Raw genomic sequence first — 19,330 nt, forward strand, 5'->3', positions numbered from 1 at the left:
CCTTCTCCAAAAGAGCCTTGTAATGATTCAGGTTGTTGGCCTTGGAGACCCAATTATGCCCTGCATCGTGACGGCGAGACTCATACATGCGCGCATCATAGTACTCGCCTGCCGTTAAAACAATCCCTCCAGGCTGGGGCGCATACGTTTCATCTGCCTGCCGCTGTAGGACTTCTAACCGGGCGTCTGAACAAACCATCAGTTGTCTTTCCTCGAACTCACGACTCGGAGAATATAATATGAGCACATACCTTTATTGGCATTAACAAAATACGCCATCGACCACCGATCCTTATCAATCGGCAATCCATCAAACGATATCCGATGCAGCGTAGACTTCAACGCCCGCCCACTTCAAAGCTGCAACGCATCACCAATATCAACAACCACACCTCCAGGAACAAGCGGGACCTCAATCCATTCCCCAAATGGCGACTGCACCTCCAAACCCCCCTCCCGGGGCCAAACAAATGTCACAGAGCCCCAGTCCGTGTGTGCCCTGATCCTCGGGATATCAGCCGCCGGCTGCGTCTTGAATTTAGGGTAGTGCAGCATGCGAAGGACATCGGGGGGGCCACTGGTATCGCAGTGTGCCCTGGCGAAGTAATCGGGTGCCAGACCGAACTCGATTGCGAAGACGCGGAGAAGTTTCTGCGCGAGGTCGTGGCAGGCACTCTTGAATTCTTCGATTTCAGCGCGTTTATCGGATGTCCAGTATGCGTGGAGTGAGGCGGTCTTGAGGATCTCGCCTTTTGTACCGCCGAAAACGATTGACTCGTGGGCTCCTATCCTGGTAGGGTTGGATGGCCAGTGGTCAGTTACGCCCCATCGATTTAGTCGGGTTGGGACGGTTCTTACTTTGAATGCTTCAGGTCATAGCCGATTTGACGCTCGTCAATGGCAAACTCCAGCTTCTCGTCCTGGGATAAATTGCAAAACCCCTTGTTCTGTGAAACATAAACGTTAGCCATAGGATTAGCCTCGAATCATTGCAAAGACAATAGAACAGGTAACTGACCAATTCATACATCCGGTCAATCTTGCCCTGGGGAATACCATAGCCCCTAAGAATCAGGAAGCCCCAGTCCCGACAGGCTTGCGTTATCTCAGTGGCATTGCGAGTGAAGTCGTCCAAGGAGGAGATGTCGATGATAGGGAAGGCTTCGGTGCTCATGGTTACTACTTAGCGATTGACGATCTTGGGAGCTAATAACAATTCCTAGGTCAGGCTCTCTGTTCAAATGATGCACTATCGGTATTTGTAGACCGTTGTTTTCTCCGTGCTCTCTACCATGACTATACCGGGGCCCTTCTAACTGATTGTCGATAAGACGCCGCCTTGGATGGACAGGTCCGTAGGTCAGCGGACCTGCTCCAGTTCGGCGGAGACTCACCCGGGAGAGTGAGGTCATTTCCGTTATCTAAGTGGTTTGGATAATAATCTGTAAAAAGATAAGAAAAACGCCGGTAAAGAAGGAGCTGAATAGACGCTATCAGAGGCCAAGGCAAGCGGTGAATGAGATTTCAGGTCATCGACGTACAGTAATAGAGAATTTTCATCTCATTGGATACGTATACGAGGCATCAAAGTATGGATATGACCGTGGAAGGGTACGCAAGATGCGAATTCCGGCCCAGCATACTATACTCCAGATGCTGCCCTCCAAACTTGTAACCGGAGAATACGTAGAATACTATAATATCCATATTATCTTCTTTCGATCCATTCTATAATCAGGTTTCAATTGCAGCTATTCTATACTCATCTTAAAAGATCTCTGCCGTTTAAAAAGTATATTACACTACCAAAAGAAATGTGAGTGACTTCTAATTGCAGCAGCAGAAATAACAATGAACCAGTCCCTACACCCCAAATAACCTCCCCAAAATAGCCTCATGATATGCCTCACCCCCAGGACTCCCAACAACAACATTCACTCGGTTCCCCCTGACCGAGCTCAACCAACCCAAGCTATCACCCGGAATCTCAGTCTCGTTGACCCCATCAGCCCTCCGCTTCTTCCGACGGTCAACGACAGTCATCCCATGCGTCCACTCCTCAGTTGTCGCAACCCGTATATCCTCCGGTGCGTCCGGCGCGAGCGCCCATGCGGGCGACTGGCTTCCAGCTGTCAGGGCATACCAGACTGTAAGACCGTCGTGGAGAACGAGATTGGCAGAGGCGTTGTCGCCGTACTGGAAGCGGACTTTCCGGTGGATGGCGGCTAGGAATGTATCGACGAATGTGGCAAGCGGGCTATCTTCTTTGATCTGCGTTCCTACAACCTCCCGGAAGCGCGAATAGTCAACGTAGTGTTTTGACGTGATATCCAGTGGAAATAACTTCAAGTCGAGCGTAGGCGGCAGATTCTCCGGATAAGGATGAAAATCTCCCCTCATACACACTGGCGTGGTGAACTCTGGCCTCTTCGACGTCAAAGCAAATACCCTCGCCGCAGCAAGCGCATCATTCCATATATTAGCCTCTACAACCGTTGTAATGTTCCCTGGTGCATCGACCGCCCCACCCATAACGAGGAGATCTTTCATGCGCAGGAATGTCTCGGGGTCTTCGACGGCCGCGAGGGCCATGTTTGTCATGGGGCCCATTGAGCAGACTGTTACTGTTCCTGCTGGCTCGGTCTTTAAAATGCGCAGAATCTCTTTGTGGGCTGGGGTGGTGGCAGGAGTAAAGTATTTGAAATAGGATGGGACTTGTCCTTGTGAAGGGCGCGGTTGTGTAACATCAAATGGATGTTTCCATGTATCTGGTGGTGAGAGGTGCGGGTGCTGGTTGTTGCTTCTGCATTAGTCCCAAGTCCAAGAAGCTTTTAAGGGTAGAAGCCGCAACACGCACAGTTGTATGAAATCCACCCACGCCGTCCGGACCATCTAATCCCAAAATTAGCGTTCAGTCCATATTTCCTTTCCAGAAAAGAATGCAACATACGAAACCCATCATCCTTGAAGACCTCCTCGCTACCCAAAGCCCCCGCAGCACCAACAGCAACCACAGGCCTGTAAGCACGCAGTGAGTCAAACCCTACATCCACACCACGCGCCTCGCGCCATCTCATCTCCAGCTTTGCAATATGGAATAACGAGACTATAGTTTTGAGGCCCTTGTCGACGTTCACGTTGCCCCATACGACAGATAAGAGCAGGATCTCGATATCCTCTGCTGATGCGGTTAGGGCGAGCAGGATTGCTATTATGTCGTCGCCGCCTGAGGAACTGTCCATTAGCTTGACAATACTTATACTCTTGTTGCTTAGTGCTCACTTACCTGCGTCGGTATCGATAATGATGCGAGATTTAGGAGCCATTGCGGGAGTGTGATTCGTCTCTATCCGTGCTCGACAGGTTGAAGTATCGTTGAATTTTTGAGAAGGAATAGTGAAGAGGGCTGTTTCCTTGCAACTAGCTAGATGGAAACGCCTGTAAACTACCCCAATTACTCTGTTTTCTTGCTCTTATCGGCTCCCCTCTAGAAGCGGTCTGAATTGCGGCGGTCGAGTTTAGGGGCGCGGCGGAGTTCTCCAACACTAATATTGAAGTTTTAAAAATCTTTTGATTTCAAGGATTCAACCATAGATCATTTAAGAGACATGAGGTTATATTTATTTTAGGCAAATGTCAATTAACAGGCAACGACTTTAGTAGTAAAAAAAACCATGGAATCAATAATATATCAGAATTAGATGAATCAACCATGGAAGTAATGTCTAGATGGCATTTCATTAGGCATGAAACTTTTCCAGGGCCAAAGTTGGTTAGTACCAGCTCAACACTGACAGGGGGTGATTTGAAAAATCCTAACTCCCGAATGGCTGCTTCCACACCTCTGGAATACTAGCCCTAACAACTTGGGCTGAATGGGTGAAATTGGTAGGATCAATCCGCTACCAACTTAATTACCCGGCCGAGTCACGGCTCAAGCGTGCAGTGTCCCCAAACTGGGGATGGAGAGGTTCCTGAGAGATAAGACTGCGGTATCGGGTCTGCGGACAAGATACAGAAGGATTCTCCAGTTAATACTGTACTACATGTACCGCATTCAGTTCCAGTCCAAGTCAAGGTATTACATTGAGAATTTGCGCTGTCCCACCAAACGAGTCAAGGAAAAATAAGGTCTGTCAAGATGGCCAAAACCATCGCCGAAGAGACAGTTCCTGAGCAGACGCTGGCGAGTATCGTCAAAGAAGACAAGATACCATGGTACAAGAAGTCAAATTTGCGACTCCTGTATATCATTCTCATCCCATACTGCGCCGGCGCGGAATGGACATTGGGATTTGAGAGCGGAATGATGAATAACCTGCAGGCGGTTGATTCGTGGGTAGAGTGTGAGTAAAACCAACTACTACCTAGGGCTACCATTCGAGTCGAGAATTGCTCACTAATGCTTTTCAGACTTTGACCATCCAACTAGCGCTACCCTGGGCTTGATGACGGCTATCCAGTCCCTGGGCATGGTCGTCTCTGTGCCCTTCAACCCGTACCTCAGTACCTGGCTCGGTCGCCGTTGGACCATCGTGATCGGCTCGCTCATCAACTGGCTGGGCGCTGGTCTTCAAACAGGAGCCATCAACTACGGGATGTTCCTGGCTGGGCGGTTCTTCCTGGGGTTGTATGTAACACCATCTACCCCTGTTCATCGGGTGCTCCCGCAAAGCTACAACAACTTTAATCTGACTACCGTACAGTGGTATAACATTCGCCTGCACCGAAGCAGCAGCCCTAATGGGTGAACTCAGCTACGCGAAGGAACGCGCGATCCTAACTTCCGTTTTCAACTCCATGTACTCAGTCGGCACGATCATCGCATCCGGCGTGACGATGGCCACGTTCGCAATGGACTCAACCTGGGCATGGCGAATCCCGAGTTTATTACAGGTCGCATTCACAACACTCCAGATAATCCTAATGCCGCTATGCCCAGAGTCACCGCGCTGGCTCGTCTCCAAGGACCGCAGTGACAAAGCCTACGCCATCCTCCACAAGTATCACAACGAGGGCGAAAGTGGCGACGAATACGTCGAGCTCGAATACGCGCAGATCCAGTCCTCGCTAGCCCTGGAGAAAGAGCTCGCGTCTTCGTTTCTATGGGGCGATATATTTCGCAGCAGCGCCATGTTCAGGCGATTTGCTATAGCGGGGTGTATTGGGTTCTTCGGGCAGGTCAGTGGAAACGGACTGATTACTTACTACTTCTCAAGCATTTTGAGATTAGTGGGTATTAGCGACAACCATTCCATCCAGGTGATTATTCTTTGTTACAACTGCTGGGCATTTTGCAATTCCGTTCCGCTGGCGATTTTCATGCCGAGGTTTCCACGGAGGTTGGTCTTTATGGGGTCTGCGGCTGGGATGGGTCTTTGCTTTATAGCTTGGACTGTCTCGTCGGCGAGGTTTGATATTGACGGGGAGCGTGCGGCGGGGGTGACGACTATTGTGTTTATCTTTCTCTATAACCTGTGGGTACCCATCCCTCCTCCTCCCAGCAATATTTAGGTACCTTACAACTAACCCTGACCCTCTCCCACTCTAGCTTCCAAAGCACCGGCTTTCAAGGTCTAGGGTTCACATACCTAATCGAGCTTTTTCCGTACACGCAACGCACTCAAGGATTGGCATTCAAGCAATTAAGCAATTTGTCGGTCGCGCGGGGAACTTTTTCAACGCGTACGTGAATCCCATTGCGCTGGATAAAATTGGGTGGAAGTACTATACCGTCTACTGCGTGTGGATCTTCGTCGAGGGCGCGATTGTGTACTTTCTGTTTCCGGAAACATACGGGAGTTTGCTTGAGGAGTTGTCGTTTTTGCTAGAGGGTGATAAGGCAAATGAGAAGGTCAGACGGGGGGTTGAGGTTGTGCTTGAGGAGAAACGTGGTGGTGATGGGGATGGGGATGGGGATGTTGAAATTGTGAGGGTGCGGAAGGAAGGAGAGGTTTAGATTTGTGAAAGAATGCATTCTGTTTACTGGATATGAATGGGCATCTTGTGCTTCTGGATTACACGCAAATGTACCTTAATTTAGGCTATATGAATCATTTATTTGCTTGTCCGATCTGGTATAACGTTGTCACCACTGTTACTTGGGAATGGCATCGGATGGGCCAAGCTGCCTTCTACATTATCAGCTGGTGCTAATTTTCTAGTGTCGAACATTACCATCAATATTTCCATGGTTCTTTTCATGAATTATAGCTTCAGAATGCTCCTTGGGCTCTGTCGGTCTTAGTGTCTTCGTCGTCATGGTTGGGAATCTCAATAGCATTTCTTCTGCTCGGTCTCCTGCCTGCGTGTCTGACAATATCTAATACCTTTCAAATAACTTGCTATAGAGATTGAAAGTATTTTATTTGATTTTTTTATCAATTTACTAGTCTACTATTTCTGTAAGATTAGGCCAGATAGGAAGGTAAGTTAGTCCATGTCCTATTCCCACGATTGAACTGTATTTCTATATATACTATCAAAGATATTTAACAGTACATCACCCTCACCAACCTCAGTAACAACCACTCACAAAGAAACATGGCGAGCACTCGAAAAGCTCCACGAAGACAAAAAGAAAAACCAAATCAATCAGCCATCCAAATCCTATTCAGACCCTAAACCATAGGCGGAACAGTAATACTCTCAATCGTCCAAACTTTCCCGCCCTCGCTAGATTTCAACCCCTCATAAGAAGCACTACCAGCCGAGGCAATCGTATCGCCGAAGGTCGTGTCTGCGGACGCAAGCGTGATTTCAGTATTGATGTACTTTTGCTCTTCGGGGGTGCCGGTGCAGTCTTCGTTGCATTCTGTGCCAGTTCCGTAGCTGGATGGTTGTTAGATGGAGTTTCGTTTAAGTATAGAGAATATACTAGATGTTAAAGGACAGGGAGAAACAGGGAGGGGAATGAGAACTCACCCAGTCATATAAGGCCCCGACTGCGAAGAGTAAGTCGAGAGCACGTCGCCTGTTTGCGCGTTGCTCACGGTTCTACCGGCATAATCATTAGCACAAGGTACCAGCACCAAGGGAAGGGGGAAAACATACTGGACCCACGTCTCCTGATCATCCGCCAACTCATAAAGAATCTCAACCTGATCCGTCCCTTTCACAACCCCCGACTCCCCATCCAACTGCCCAAAACTTCCAAAAACACTAGCTCTAACGCACCACTCCCCAGATCCAGCCCCACACCAGGCGTTACTCTCCCAGCTCTCAAGGGTACTCTGTACCAAATCGCCCGTTCCATTCGACATCCCCGGCCACAGAAACAAGACGCCGTTTTGGGTTGCTGGGGCGGCGCCGGGGATGAGTGTTGTTACGGCCTTTGTGATTGTGGATTTTGTGGGGCCGAGAGAGACGCTTCCGCCCCATGTGTCGTCTCTTTTGGTTTTTGTGAGAGGGTCGGAGGGGGTTGTTAGAGCGAGAGGGGGGAGGAGAAGGGTTGCTAGGAGGGTGGATTTCATTTTGGTGGTTGGTGGTGGTGGTGGTGGTGGTGGTGGTTAAGACGGGTATTCGGAGGAAAAGTTAGGGTTTTGTGGGGATAGGAGGTACCGATATTCTGCAGTCCGTTTGTAAAGAACAATCCAAGGATTTGATGTAGGAGACCATCTTATATACCCCCTCCTTACTCAGAACCCCCAAGTCATAAAATCAGGGGCTCGAGATCCAATATACCCGCTTACTCCATCCCTACTCTACCTGAAAAACGTCACTGTCTCACGTTCAGCCCGCGGCGACCCTGAAACAGCCCTACCCCCTGGGTAACGGGGAGACTCCACAATTGATGCAGCCACTTGAACAAGCGTTGACGCCGTTGAGACTAGCTAGCTAAGGCCTCTTGGCTATTGTTTGGTGTTCATTTAATCTAGGCCGTTCTAGTTTTTAGTTTTCAGAGAATGGGGGTTTGACGTATGCTGGAGTCATGGTCCGCAAGTGCTTATATTTAGTCGGCGGTTATCAGCCTGAGACAACCTCTTCTATCTATATTTGAGGGTGTTCCGGTGTAGTACCCTCAGAAGTGCCAAATGCGAATTGCAATAGAGGCTCGTTCCTGATGAAAGGTTTTTACTACATTGCTGGTAGACAACTCAATGCTGTATTGTGTGCGATACGCCATGAATCATTTAATTAATTGAATAAACATGCAATCTGCTTAAGTATTGGCAAGTAGAGATAACTCACGCGGTGCCGTTGTCAGACATGATTCGTATGCATTGGTTAACCAAGTCATGGTTTCTAGCAACTGTATTGATATTGAATGGGCTTTCCTCGGAGCCCTTGGGATCGATCAAATAATCCCGAAATGACAGGTGCAGAGTTCTGATCGGGGCATCGATTTCATCAGGCACGGCGAGAACGGATCGGAGGAGTTCCAATCTTCTGTCCACTAGATCTTCTTCCACATCTAGAAGCATGGCTAAAGACGTGACTGAGAGCGGATCATAAAGAAGAACAATTGATCCAACAATCCGCTGGAAATCTTGAAGTATCTCTGCTCTGTCTTTTGCGGTTTTGTCAAAGATCATCTGGTCCAGGATCGTCTGATAAATATTGGCCAACGTATTATAAGGGTCTCGGTGCTTGACGATTTTGTCAAGCTGTATCACAGGGCTAAAGGCGCGATCACCGATGAATCGACATATGGTTGAGGCCGCAATGAATAGCGGGTCTGCCATCTTTGTCAGTTGTCGAATGATTCTTTCTCCAGGCCAATCGTCTGGAATTGACGGCTTTCTCTTCTTTCGTTCCCTTTCCCTTATCTTGCTCAAAGCATGACCAAGAAAGGCTGCGATATCTCGTTCTGTGCCTTCGAATTGATCAAGACGGACTTCTTGGTACTGATTGACTTCGAGCTCATCAAACCCTTCGCGGACTGCTGGCTCCGGCCTGCCGGTAATAAAAAATCGCAAGTCCCATTCTTCCATGGCCCGTATGTCAGATATGGCTCCGAGAAGTTTCTCTATGTCCCTGCTGTCTCTGCACTCGTCGATGGCATCGAGAATAAAAACAAGGCTCGGACGCTGCCGGGCTGGCAACTTTTGCAGTGGCCTCATGAACAATAGGTCAAACTGGCTCTTCAAAGAATCCTCGAATATCATAGGGTGTTCCTCAATGACAGTTTGAATATCATCTCTCAGGACCGGGAACACGTCCTTTAGTCGGTCAACCAGTGTCGGAACCAGCTTTTTGGGTGAGTCACGATTATCTTCGCCCTTCTTGAAGAAGAAGTCTCCCCCAAGAATGCCTCGATCGCGAAAGTACCTGGCGAGCGTTCGTGATATAGTAGACTTGCCAGTCCCGGCCATGCCGTTCAACCAGAATAACTGCGGTCTCACTGGATCATCCACCCAATCCACAACATCCTGCAGCAACCTTTCCCTCGTGCCTTTGAAACAATCGTCTTCATGTCGAGAGGCCCAAATGCCACTAACCGCCTGGCTGACTGCATGCCTACCCAGCTTAGACAGTTGAGACTCTTGGTTCATCTTTTGGATTAGTGCCGAAGTCTGGTCGATCCGATCGAGTATCTCCTTCCTTTGGTCTCTACCACGCAAGTCATGGTCGAGACTAAACTAGTCTTTCACAATCTGGTCTTCTTCTTCGATCTCTGTTCGATAGGATTCCAGGTTGGGACCGGCGGAGCCCAGAGCAGAAACACCGGCCCAAATCCGCTCAGCGGCACTCGACTTCTTAACGTGACTCATCTCAATAACATAGCGCAGAATCTGTGCGTAGAGTCGGACTATACGCTGTTCCATAATTTCGACGGTATCCACATGAGCCTGACGGACAAGGCTGTCCACGACGGTGTAGCGAGCCAGTATGCCTGTGAGGAATTCGCAGGCATCAAACAAGGCATCCTGGAGTTCACGATCGTTCTGGGCTATCTGGATACTGGGCATTAGCATAAGGTTGACTCAAAGCAAGAACGACCCAGCAAACCTTCAATCCCAGGGACACTACAGCCCAAGCGCTGGAGGCGTGCCCCGTTGGGTCAACAGCAGTAATACCAGCGATTATCTCCTTTGCTGAAAATGCAGCATCGAGAATGGCTTTTGTGGCTCTCCTCACGCTTGAAGAATTGTCTTTTAGTTGCCGAATCTCAAACTGGGCCTCCACAGTCGTGATTGTATCATCCAGTACTGCTGAAATAGACCCATTGCCGCGCCGATAGCGAAGTGCGTTTAGACTGGATTGCTCGTCTTCGCTCATTGACTGATATGCAATCTCCCAGAAGTCTTTCCGCGGCCGTTCAACCGAAGACTGTTTGCTTGGACCAGTCGAAGCCGTGGTCGAGCTCTTTAGGCTCTTTGGTCCAGGACTGTTGCTCGTCCGCAGGTTTCCAGGAATGTCAGGATTGGGCCTATCATCCTTGACAACTGTATTGATAGGATTTTCGACTGATGCGATCCGATCATCTCGATCATCTCGCGCGTCCTCCTGCTCCTTCGAGCGCCGTCCTTTCATCAACTTGGCCAGCCAGGACCGCTTAGCCTTCCCCGGGGTCATTTCCACCCTCCCAGAGGATTTGCTCTCTTGGGCTCCGTGTAGAACGATTTATTCTCAGGTGTTATGGAGGTGGTTGGGTCCAGTGGATTGTTCTTGGCGATCGAGATCAAGGCTGATGCCCCTCCCTAACCTGATTAGGAAGATAGCTACTGATCTTATATAAAGTTTCTATGTAGTGTTTATATTGGTAAAAAGGAAGATTGGAAGGAAGAGCATGTACCTGCTCTCCAGACCATAGGTACATCCCATCTACATAGTCCTATTACGCAGCACCCACCCCACCCCCTCAACAACAACCTCCGGCTGCACCAACTGCACAAAGTGCCCACTCTCCCTCGCAAATACAATTTCGCTCCTACTCGAAAGCTTCAGAAACTCCCTCTGAAGCCCCTCACTCTTGCCATCAACACTCTCAATAAGACCTCGAACATACCTCTTCTCCTCCTCCGTCCCATTCCCTCTCGCAACACCAGCCCTATAAAGTCCACTCCAATCTCTACTCCTCGTACCGGCAATCACATAAACCGGTTTATCGCCAAGTAGAGGCTGTCTGAGTTTTAACTCCTTTCTTCGGAGTGTCTCGAAACTACCACTGTACTCGCTCTCTTCCCGCTGTGCAATAGCAACATATTTCTCCGTTCCCTGCGCCGCACGAAAAGCGTCCCATTCTTCCCTTGTCAATTTATGATTCTCCTCCACGCCCCAGGCGGCATAGACATCGACGCCATCAGCAATTTTCCCCCACAGAATAGGATCATTAACATCCATAACAAGCGGCGCAGTCTCATGGTTCGCGTCCACCAGAACAAGCCCCGCTATCTGGTTGATACCCTTCAGCGCAATGAACTCGTGAATGAGAACACCGGCCCAGGAATGTCCGACTAGAATAATTGGGTTGGTTATGGGTGCAGTTTCAATAAGGAGGGAGAGTTCCGCTGCTATATTCTCAGCCGTAGGAGGGTTCGGCGAGATTTCAGAGTTATTGTAGCCGGAGCGGTCGTAGGTGTAGCTTCGCAGCTTTAGGGGGCTGAGTAGGCGCACAACGGCTTGCCAGTTTAGAGCGTCGCTTCCTATGCCTGAGACGAAGAGGGCGACTGGGTCGCTTGAGTTCTTGGGGTCTGGGCCGTGAGTGTAGAGAGCTAGAGAGTGGGTGCCGATGTTGACGCGGCAAGAACTGGATGGCAGGTTTTGGGCTAGGGAGGGCATTTTCGATGATTCTTGGAATCTTGGGTAAGTGAATCAAGCGTAGTATTTTTCGCGGTTGAAGTTCACATATGATGGAGATTCAGGCACTGGGAGGCTGCGAAATAGGTACCGTAATAGAAGTCGCAGGTTTGAATCTATTTGAAATTGATCTGAAGTGAGTTCAAGTCAGGTGCTGTAATGATTCTTATGCTCTATTCAACTTCGATAGGTATTATGGCGTCTTTATATACCCAGTACCTGGTGGCCTAACCACGCACTAGTATAGCGCTGATGTTTGCAACGTATGCAATGTATGCATTCATTGAGCACTAAGTTCGGATTATTCCTGATCAGGATTAAAGTGCATACGACGTGGGTCACGCGATAGAACAAAAATGTTTGTATTGACCTGGTACTAAGGTAGATATGATCTCAAGTCTTCTGCCGATCGAAGATAGCATAGTAGGCTTTGTGTTTTGATACGTAGTTCTAGAACGCAAGGATGCTCTCCTCGCCTCGGTTAAATGCGCTGGAGATCCAGCTGTACTCTCCTTCACATGGCAATTGCACTAAGATACAACAAAGCTGGGAAGTGCAAGAGCAAGGATCCGATACTAATCATCTTGCAGAGCCACCGCTTAAAGCTCGGGATTTAAAGTTAGGTGCTTCAAGACTACTATCCTGATCGCTTCCTACTTCTCGGCGAGCCCAAGACTAACAGTGATGGAAAAGCAGTTTATTAGGGCCGTGACCAGTCTTTCTTTTAAATATCAAATCGAGCCAAAACAAGAGACTCGGTCGCCATATATACCAAAGCAGTTCTTCTGCCTTTCACACTTGCTGAAACTTCGGAACCATGAGACGCCGAACTCAGCGAGCTCTAAACCTACACCTTCAAAATGTATTGAACCGGCAACAAATACGAACCGGGACCCAGAAGATCGAGAATCCGCTGGTGGAGACTTGGATGCGAATTTCCCGACGGGCAACTCGGGTTCCGGCCCGCAGCCCGTTCCTGGGACTGTACTACGCAGGTACATCCAGTAGATGATTACGTAGAATAAAGTGCTTACTTCCGAGTCCATATGGCTTTTGATCAACATGGCATGATTGACGAGGTGTTTATTCCTAATGGAGGTTTTGCTCCGGCGGTGGTCTGTTGTATACGGATGCGAATGGTTGAGTATGGGATATCTAGAATTTCCTTGTGGCTCTCAATAATTCTTATATGAACTCTCTATCCTTTAGAACCACTCATTTTATCCTGCAAGGCTCTTTCTTTAGGACAGTCTCTTGACGCACAGAAGCAATTATCATGGTCAAAGTTGTCGTCGCTGGAGGCACGGGAGGTAAGTCTACCTCATCCTCGGTATACCTAAATCTAACAGGTCCCAACTGACCTTTCCTCCAGCCGTATCCCAGGAAGTTGTCGCAGAAATAGTCAACTCCGGAAAGCATGATGTAACCATCTGGACGCGCTCGGTAGGTCTCACTCCCCTCCTCAACCTCAACCCAGGTCTCCTCACCGAGCATCAAATGTTCACCTCAAACATCCAATTACTTATCAACACCAACTCGAATATTCTGGCCACATCTCAATGCTAACACAAAATAGACGGAACCAAAATACGAATTCCCTGACGTAACATACACCCAAGCAAACTACGATGACCACGCCTCCATGGTCACCTTGCTAAGCGGTGTGCACTCCGTGCTGTGCTTCATCTCCCAGCCGAAAGTGCAGATTGCACTTATTGACGCCTGTATTGAGGCTGGTGTGAAGCGATATGCGCCGAATGGGTGGGCTGCGTATGGGCCCTGCCTACCTTGTCTTACTTCAAACTATCTCAAAAAATGGACTGGGCTAACATTGCTCGATGTACGAATAGTAAAAGCAACAGCCACGCATTCGCATACCATGAGAAAGACCAGGTTAACAAGGATAAAAAGGTACGGTCCCTATCAACCCAAGGTCCATTTCCCATCCCATTCTTACTAACCATTACTAAATATCCAGATCCTCGAATATACCCTCTTCCAACCGGGCCTCTTCACAAACTACCTCAGCGCACCCATCCAATCCGCAAAATTCTGCCCCATCTGGACACAACAGTTCGACGTTGCGAATCGTCGTGCTATCGTCCCCGCCGAGCGCGACTGGAAGCTCTTCACGACAACAATCCAGGATTTAGGGCGTGTCGTTGCGGCAGCACTTGCGTTTGAAGGCGAATGGCCTGAGATTGGCGGAATCACGGGGACGAAGACGTCTAGTAGGGGGATTATTGAGGCTTCTGAGAGGGTGAGAGGTATGCTAGCCCAAACCCCCATTGCAAAGGTAGTTGCTGACACATATACATGTCCAAAAACAGGCCCCTTCCAAATCGAAACCGTCTCCACGGAGACCCTTCAGTCAGGTAAACTAAATACATCATGGACGCCTCTCCTCCCTGAATTCCCGACGGCCGATCCGAACTACGACCGCGTCAAGTTCTCGGAGTATGTTGTTGCTGAGATTATATTCGGTAGGCTGAAGGGGGCGTGGGAGACGTCGGATGAGTGGAATCGGTTGTTGCCGGATTTGAAGTTGACGACTGTCGAGGAGTTCTTGGAGGAGTATTGGGGTGGGAAGGAGTAGAGTAGAGTATCTATTTAACTAGGTGGTTTGCTTTACTTTGTTTATGGCTGGAGGATGAGTATAAATAGAGTGCAAACCTAAGCCCTAAGTGGTGAATCAAATCTGGGGTAGCAATACTCTACCTAGGCATTAATGGTACTCATTATATCCTAAATTTAAATAAACCTTACCTAGAGCTTCTCAAAAGCGGGGGCATCATTGAGCCCCATACCATATTATAGCCGCGATAGTATTAAGGGTGTCCTTCATATCACTCCCAACCGAACTCCTCTTCATCATTGCCAAAGAATTAAATCCCAAAGACATCGACCCCCTCGTCCGCACGCACCCCCTCTTCACAGCATACTCTCCGTCCACCTCATATCCCTATACAAAGACCAGCACAACAACCCTAACTCCGCACTATACGCCGCAGCAAACGACGGCTCTATATTTACCGTAAACCACCTCCTAAACTCCGGCGTCAACGTAGGCCAGAAATCCCTCTAGTGGACCGCTACGTTCCCCTGAGCATACGCAAAGCACCACCGACGGTTATAGATCGATCTTCTTCATCCTTTCAGACTCATCCTATCTCAGCGGCCGCCAGCAATGGCCATACAGGCATGGTCCTCACTCTTCTGTCCCACGGCACAGATGTAAATTTCAAGGATATTAACGGGCGGAGTCCACTCTCTTTAGCAGCGGCGGAAGGACACACGGACACCGTCCAGACTCTTGTTGGGTATGGTGCGAATTTTCCCTCGATAGATATGGATGGACGTCGGGCTATTGGCCTTGTTGCGTCAGAGGGACACCATGCAATCGAGGATTATCTTCTCGCCCGTCTAGTCGCGAAACGGCCAAGATCCGAACGGACTATGAAGACAGAAATGCACTTCATGATGTTCTACGCCGTTGGACGACTTCATGAGGGCCGGATCAGAGAACTTCTTAAACGGGGCGTGGATGTCGATTCCCGATTACCAGTGCATAGCCACACACCCCTCACCGAAGCAATAGGGCGCGGTGCATCGCTAAGCTTAAGGAAACTCCTCCTTGAAGCCGGCGCAAACCCCAGCTCCTCATTCTCTCCCAAAAGGCATCGAGAACCCGGCTAATCGTGAAATGCGAAGGATCATGCGCCGTTGCAGAAAGCCTTAGAGCGCGAGGGTAGACATGAGATTATCAAGTTGCTGATTTAGTATGGGATGAGCCTGAATGTGCATTATTGGATATTATCCCGGTTTATTTGGCGTGAGAAGTTTGGAGAATTCTGTTTGCTTGTTTTTGCGGGGATGGATGTTTGTGGAGATAGGCGGCTTTTAAAGTTATTTTATCGGTGGGATAGGGGGTTACAGCGTCAGAGCTTCGTTGAAATGTTTGTTGAGATGGGTGCTGGGCGTTTCGAGGATGTCGATGTCCGTCAGATAGTTATGTTCACGCGGCGTCTTCATGCTGGGGATAGGCGGACTATGTAGTCTGATGTAGATGATAGCTGGCTATGCCTGATGCCTTCTAGTATTGAGGGTAATCCGAGCCAGCCTGCAACCCAATTTCTATCCTCCAAAAAGATCGTTCTATCTTAGTCCACGATCAAGAATATTCCGGCTGCTGCTGCGACGTCGGAATCGTAGCCTGTGGATGGAGTATATACTGCCCGCACGAGTCTACTGCAAGAACATGGAATGAGGATAACAAACAGTACCCGCATGGTTTTAGATTGTAGATGCACCTCGTTTAAACCGCGACATGCCGTGCTTAGTCAATTCTCCTTGTAGATTCAGGACATAGGTGGGGGCGTTAATCTTCATCGCTGGCGGTAGGTGCATAAGAATCCAGATTTGCTCGCCATTCTTCCAGTCGCTCTTTCGACTCAATGGTATCCGGATGATCGGGCCCAAATCTCTTCTCTGTCAAGCGTGTGCATTCCTCCTGGACTGCCTCGCTCTCTCTCTTCCTACGAAGTCCCCATCGCAACATAGCCGCAAGAACAGACATGCTACTCAGTCTGTCCGGATGGTCCTCCCCCAAGACCTTCTTTTGTGCCGTCAGGACTTGTCTCTGAAGTTGTTCTGATTCCTTGTAGCGCCGCTGTTGATTATATGTAGACGCCAGGCCTTGAGTGTATGTCAAAGTATCCAGGTCTTCCAATCCAAGCTTGGATGTTTGGAGTTCAATCAGATTCTTGTATATCGATTCTGCTTCAGCAAGCCTGCCTAGCCGTGCCTTTACTTGAGCGAGAAGTGACATGTGTAACCGTGTCAATTCGTCATCTTTAGCATACCCGAGGCATTGCATGCTATAGAGAGCCTCCGGTAATACTTTCTCGGCACCTTGATCATTCCCTTCGTCAATGTATATCAAACTCAGTTCCCCAGCAGTCATAAGAGTAATCTGGTGGGCCGGGCCTAGCACTGTCATTGTTTGCGTGCGGAGATGTGTGCCGAGGGACTTTGCATCTTCTATCCTCCTTTGCTGCCGGTAAATATGGAGGAGGTTCCACCGATCAAGAAAGGTATGCTCATGATAAGGCCCATATGTGCAGTCCAAATAGTTTAACCTCTCTTTAACTAGATCTTCGGCTTCACTCAGGCGAGATTGATACAAGTAAACATCTGCCAGTTCGCGTTTGATATCCATCGACTGTATGCTTTGGCAACCATGTACTGTGATGAATTTGGGGAGTACATCAAGTAGAATTTCCTCGGCTTTTCGGTATTTTTTCTGGCGAGAGTAGGCCACTCCCAGAGGTAACATGTACTGCAAAGTGTGTTGATGACTATCCCCAAGCTCCTGTTCTTTCAAATGGACATCAACATCGGCCAGAATTGTTTCAGCTTCTTTGTAGCGTCCTTGACCGATGTATATACGTGCCAGAAGATTCTTGGCTGTCACAATGTCGATAGGGTTCGAATCCAGAGATCGTCGTCGTAGTCTCTCCAAGGTTTCCAGCAGTACCTTCTCGGCCGCGCCATAGTTCTCATATCCCCATAAACACATGCTCAATAGTTGCAGTCCATTCAGATTCATAAGGTCCTCAGGTCCTAGTAGAACTTCCCTGGTTGCTAGAGCGTCGCGGACCAACACCTCGGCTTCACGATGTCTCCCATCAAGGAACATGCACCAACTTATCTTTTGAGCAAGTTCTGCTCTGTCGAGCTTGCTGCCCTCGAAACTCGTGCCGTCCAGTAAATATTGCCCATGGGGCAGGTAAGACCGCCAAACTGCGCGGTTAGCCTCCTGTGGAGTAGGGTACGCTTCTTTCACGTGCTGTACGGCTTGTTTTGTCCAGTGTCTGAGCATATTTTGGCCCTTCAGTCAGTTTCGTGTCGCCATCTGGACGAATTTGTGTAGAGAGAAGAACTGTATACCACTTTCTTCATGTTCAGCTATGAAATGATAGGCCTTCAGGAGCCCCAATGCGCTCTGCTGCCGAGCGTTTGACTCTGCCGCTAAAAACAAGGGCAGAGGAATCCAGGCAGGCGATACACAAGACATGAATGATAGGTAATCCGTTGCTAAGTTGTCCAGTTTCTGGATTTGTCTCAATGAGACCATCCATGTATTGATCATCGGGCTCCGGGTCTCAGAGTTTCTCCACTCATCTCCATAGCCTTGGCCTAGCAGCTCAAGCATTGACTCCTCCTCCCTGTTTAACAGAGAAAGATACTCGTTGATTGAGATGTGGTTCTCGTTGATGTAACCAGCAGCTTGCTTTATAGCCGACGAGAAGCATTGAAGTTTATCAACCAGGAAAACAGCCTCCTCGCTTTCTGCCAGCGCCTTGTCCAAGAGCGTCTCCTTGAGTAAAGACAGTGCTGACGAAGGACTCAATCTGTTGATCTCTATATTGTCTAGCTGACGCACTCGTGACAGAAGAATCTTTGCGTATGCTGCTGCCGTCATTGCCGCATAACCCTGCCAGCGCTTTGACCGATGGGAGTCACCGTAATCACAAACTCCTCGAATGGCGAAGAAGGGAAGCTGATGCAAAAGGTCTGGCGATTGTATCTGATCAAGGCATAACATTCCGTTTTGTTCAGCTAGACGATCTCTCGCAGTGCTATCCTGAAGAGGCTGACTCCCCGACGCAATCAACCCATAGTGTACGCGCGGCTCTTCGGTCGTTCGTGGAGTGCAATCGACAAGATACTGCTCTTCACACTTCTGACAGTCTGGCTCATCGGGCCGGTGTGAGTAGTCCCTTTCATATAGCAGATCTGTCGTTCTCTCCGGCATCGAAAACTGCTCCACCATATCTGGGTATGTATCCAACGCCTGCGAGACAGCCTTTCCTATCTCCAGATGCTCGCTTTCACTTTGCATTTGCGACACGACATCCAGAAGAAATTGTGGAGGTCGATTATTGACGGCTGTGACTTGGTACTCTCCGTCCTCGCTCGGTGCCTTTCTCAAATCACAGGCAACAACCCCCAAAGTTCCTTCCTTAGTAGGCTCGCTAACCACAACATCCCCAAGCCACATATCATTGTCCACGGTCTTTGGTATCCCACTAGCAACCCCGACCATGATCCCATACTTAATCCCCGAGAATGCCGACAAAATCTGCGAGAGCAAGACTGCGGCCGAGAGCGCGCCAGGCTCTGGAGCCGCCGAAGGTAAACATGCAATGACGATATTCAGGCCCGAAATCTCGCCCAGGGCGTAAATGTATTGATTCGCCGCCGTCTGTCCATGGGTCAGTCTTGGGTGGACTTTGTCGAGCATTGTTCTGGCGGCTGCGGCCTCGACTGAGAGGGTGCAGATCCAGACGACGGTGAAGTCTTCGTAGTTCTTTGGTGGTTCTGACATGGTGTTGGTTGGGATTGTTGAGGCATGGAAAAAGGTCAAGTCGAGGTGAGGCTGCACTATATATTGCATTGCCCCGCGTCAGCAGGGTATAAAAGGCTTGGTTTATGTCCCGCTGGCAGGTTTGATTGTGAGAATGACGCAGTGGACTGAAGAGAGTGCCGCAGCCTTGTCGATTACCATTTCGGGACATTTCCTTAG

At 49.1% G+C, this 19,330-nt stretch overlaps 10 protein-coding genes across 10 annotated transcripts; 4 read left to right on the plus strand and 6 right to left on the minus strand.

Moving 5' to 3' along the window:
* Positions 1-354: 354 nt before the first annotated feature.
* Positions 355-1,174, minus strand: BDV14DRAFT_201787 (uncharacterized protein; the record flags this gene model as incomplete). Its single annotated transcript, XM_073773840.1, has 3 exons — positions 355-790; positions 859-947; positions 1,019-1,174. The coding sequence occupies 3 exons, from the start codon at positions 1,172-1,174 to the stop codon at positions 355-357; spliced, it is 681 nt and encodes a 226-aa protein (XP_073626560.1).
* A 689-nt stretch (positions 1,175-1,863) lies between these two features.
* Positions 1,864-3,326, minus strand: BDV14DRAFT_201788 (inosine-uridine preferring nucleoside hydrolase; the record flags this gene model as incomplete). The annotated part of the gene is made up of 4 exons (XM_073773841.1): positions 1,864-2,790; positions 2,858-2,892; positions 2,951-3,226; positions 3,287-3,326. The coding sequence occupies 4 exons, from the start codon at positions 3,324-3,326 to the stop codon at positions 1,864-1,866; spliced, it is 1,278 nt and encodes a 425-aa protein (XP_073626561.1).
* Positions 3,327-4,141: 815 nt separating this feature from the next.
* Positions 4,142-5,959, plus strand: BDV14DRAFT_201789 (general substrate transporter; the record flags this gene model as incomplete). Its single annotated transcript, XM_073773842.1, has 4 exons — positions 4,142-4,346; positions 4,414-4,630; positions 4,707-5,481; positions 5,552-5,959. 4 exons carry the CDS (start codon positions 4,142-4,144, stop codon positions 5,957-5,959), a joined length of 1,605 nt encoding a protein of 534 aa, XP_073626562.1.
* Positions 5,960-6,620: 661 nt separating this feature from the next.
* Positions 6,621-7,472, minus strand: BDV14DRAFT_201790 (uncharacterized protein; the record flags this gene model as incomplete). The annotated part of the gene is made up of 3 exons (XM_073773843.1): positions 6,621-6,831; positions 6,925-6,996; positions 7,054-7,472. The coding sequence occupies 3 exons, from the start codon at positions 7,470-7,472 to the stop codon at positions 6,621-6,623; spliced, it is 702 nt and encodes a 233-aa protein (XP_073626563.1).
* A 714-nt stretch (positions 7,473-8,186) lies between these two features.
* On the minus strand, positions 8,187-10,518 carry BDV14DRAFT_201791 (uncharacterized protein; the record flags this gene model as incomplete). The annotated part of the gene is made up of 3 exons (XM_073773844.1): positions 8,187-9,494; positions 9,594-9,896; positions 9,952-10,518. 3 exons carry the CDS (start codon positions 10,516-10,518, stop codon positions 8,187-8,189), a joined length of 2,178 nt encoding a protein of 725 aa, XP_073626564.1.
* Positions 10,519-10,767: 249 nt separating this feature from the next.
* BDV14DRAFT_209918 (alpha/beta fold hydrolase) lies at positions 10,768-11,940 on the minus strand (the record flags this gene model as incomplete). Its single annotated transcript, XM_073775765.1, has 1 exon — positions 10,768-11,940. Exon 1 carries the CDS (start codon positions 11,722-11,724, stop codon positions 10,768-10,770), a length of 957 nt encoding a protein of 318 aa, XP_073626565.1. The 5' UTR covers positions 11,725-11,940.
* Positions 11,941-13,018: 1,078 nt separating this feature from the next.
* Positions 13,019-14,338, plus strand: BDV14DRAFT_201793 (uncharacterized protein; the record flags this gene model as incomplete). Its single annotated transcript, XM_073773845.1, has 6 exons — positions 13,019-13,052; positions 13,115-13,185; positions 13,319-13,512; positions 13,605-13,653; positions 13,721-14,009; positions 14,073-14,338. 6 exons carry the CDS (start codon positions 13,019-13,021, stop codon positions 14,336-14,338), a joined length of 903 nt encoding a protein of 300 aa, XP_073626566.1.
* Positions 14,339-14,943: 605 nt separating this feature from the next.
* BDV14DRAFT_201794 (ankyrin repeat domain-containing protein) lies at positions 14,944-15,438 on the plus strand (the record flags this gene model as incomplete). The annotated part of the gene is made up of 1 exon (XM_073773846.1): positions 14,944-15,438. The coding sequence occupies one exon, from the start codon at positions 14,944-14,946 to the stop codon at positions 15,436-15,438; it is 495 nt and encodes a 164-aa protein (XP_073626567.1).
* A 23-nt stretch (positions 15,439-15,461) lies between these two features.
* Positions 15,462-15,926, plus strand: BDV14DRAFT_176502 (uncharacterized protein). Its single transcript, XM_073769253.1, has one exon. The coding sequence runs from the start codon at positions 15,529-15,531 to the stop codon at positions 15,796-15,798; it is 270 nt and encodes an 89-aa protein (XP_073626568.1). The 5' UTR covers positions 15,462-15,528; the 3' UTR covers positions 15,799-15,926.
* A 194-nt stretch (positions 15,927-16,120) lies between these two features.
* Positions 16,121-19,132, minus strand: BDV14DRAFT_201795 (uncharacterized protein; the record flags this gene model as incomplete). Its single annotated transcript, XM_073773847.1, has 2 exons — positions 16,121-17,544; positions 17,692-19,132. 2 exons carry the CDS (start codon positions 19,130-19,132, stop codon positions 16,121-16,123), a joined length of 2,865 nt encoding a protein of 954 aa, XP_073626569.1.
* Between the last annotated feature and the right edge of the window lie 198 nt (positions 19,133-19,330).

Source organism: Aspergillus stella-maris (assembly GCF_047715825.1).
Source record: "Aspergillus stella-maris strain CBS 113639 unplaced genomic scaffold BDV14scaffold_40, whole genome shotgun sequence".
In the NCBI taxonomy this organism is placed as follows: Eukaryota; Fungi; Ascomycota; class Eurotiomycetes; order Eurotiales; family Aspergillaceae; genus Aspergillus; species Aspergillus stella-maris.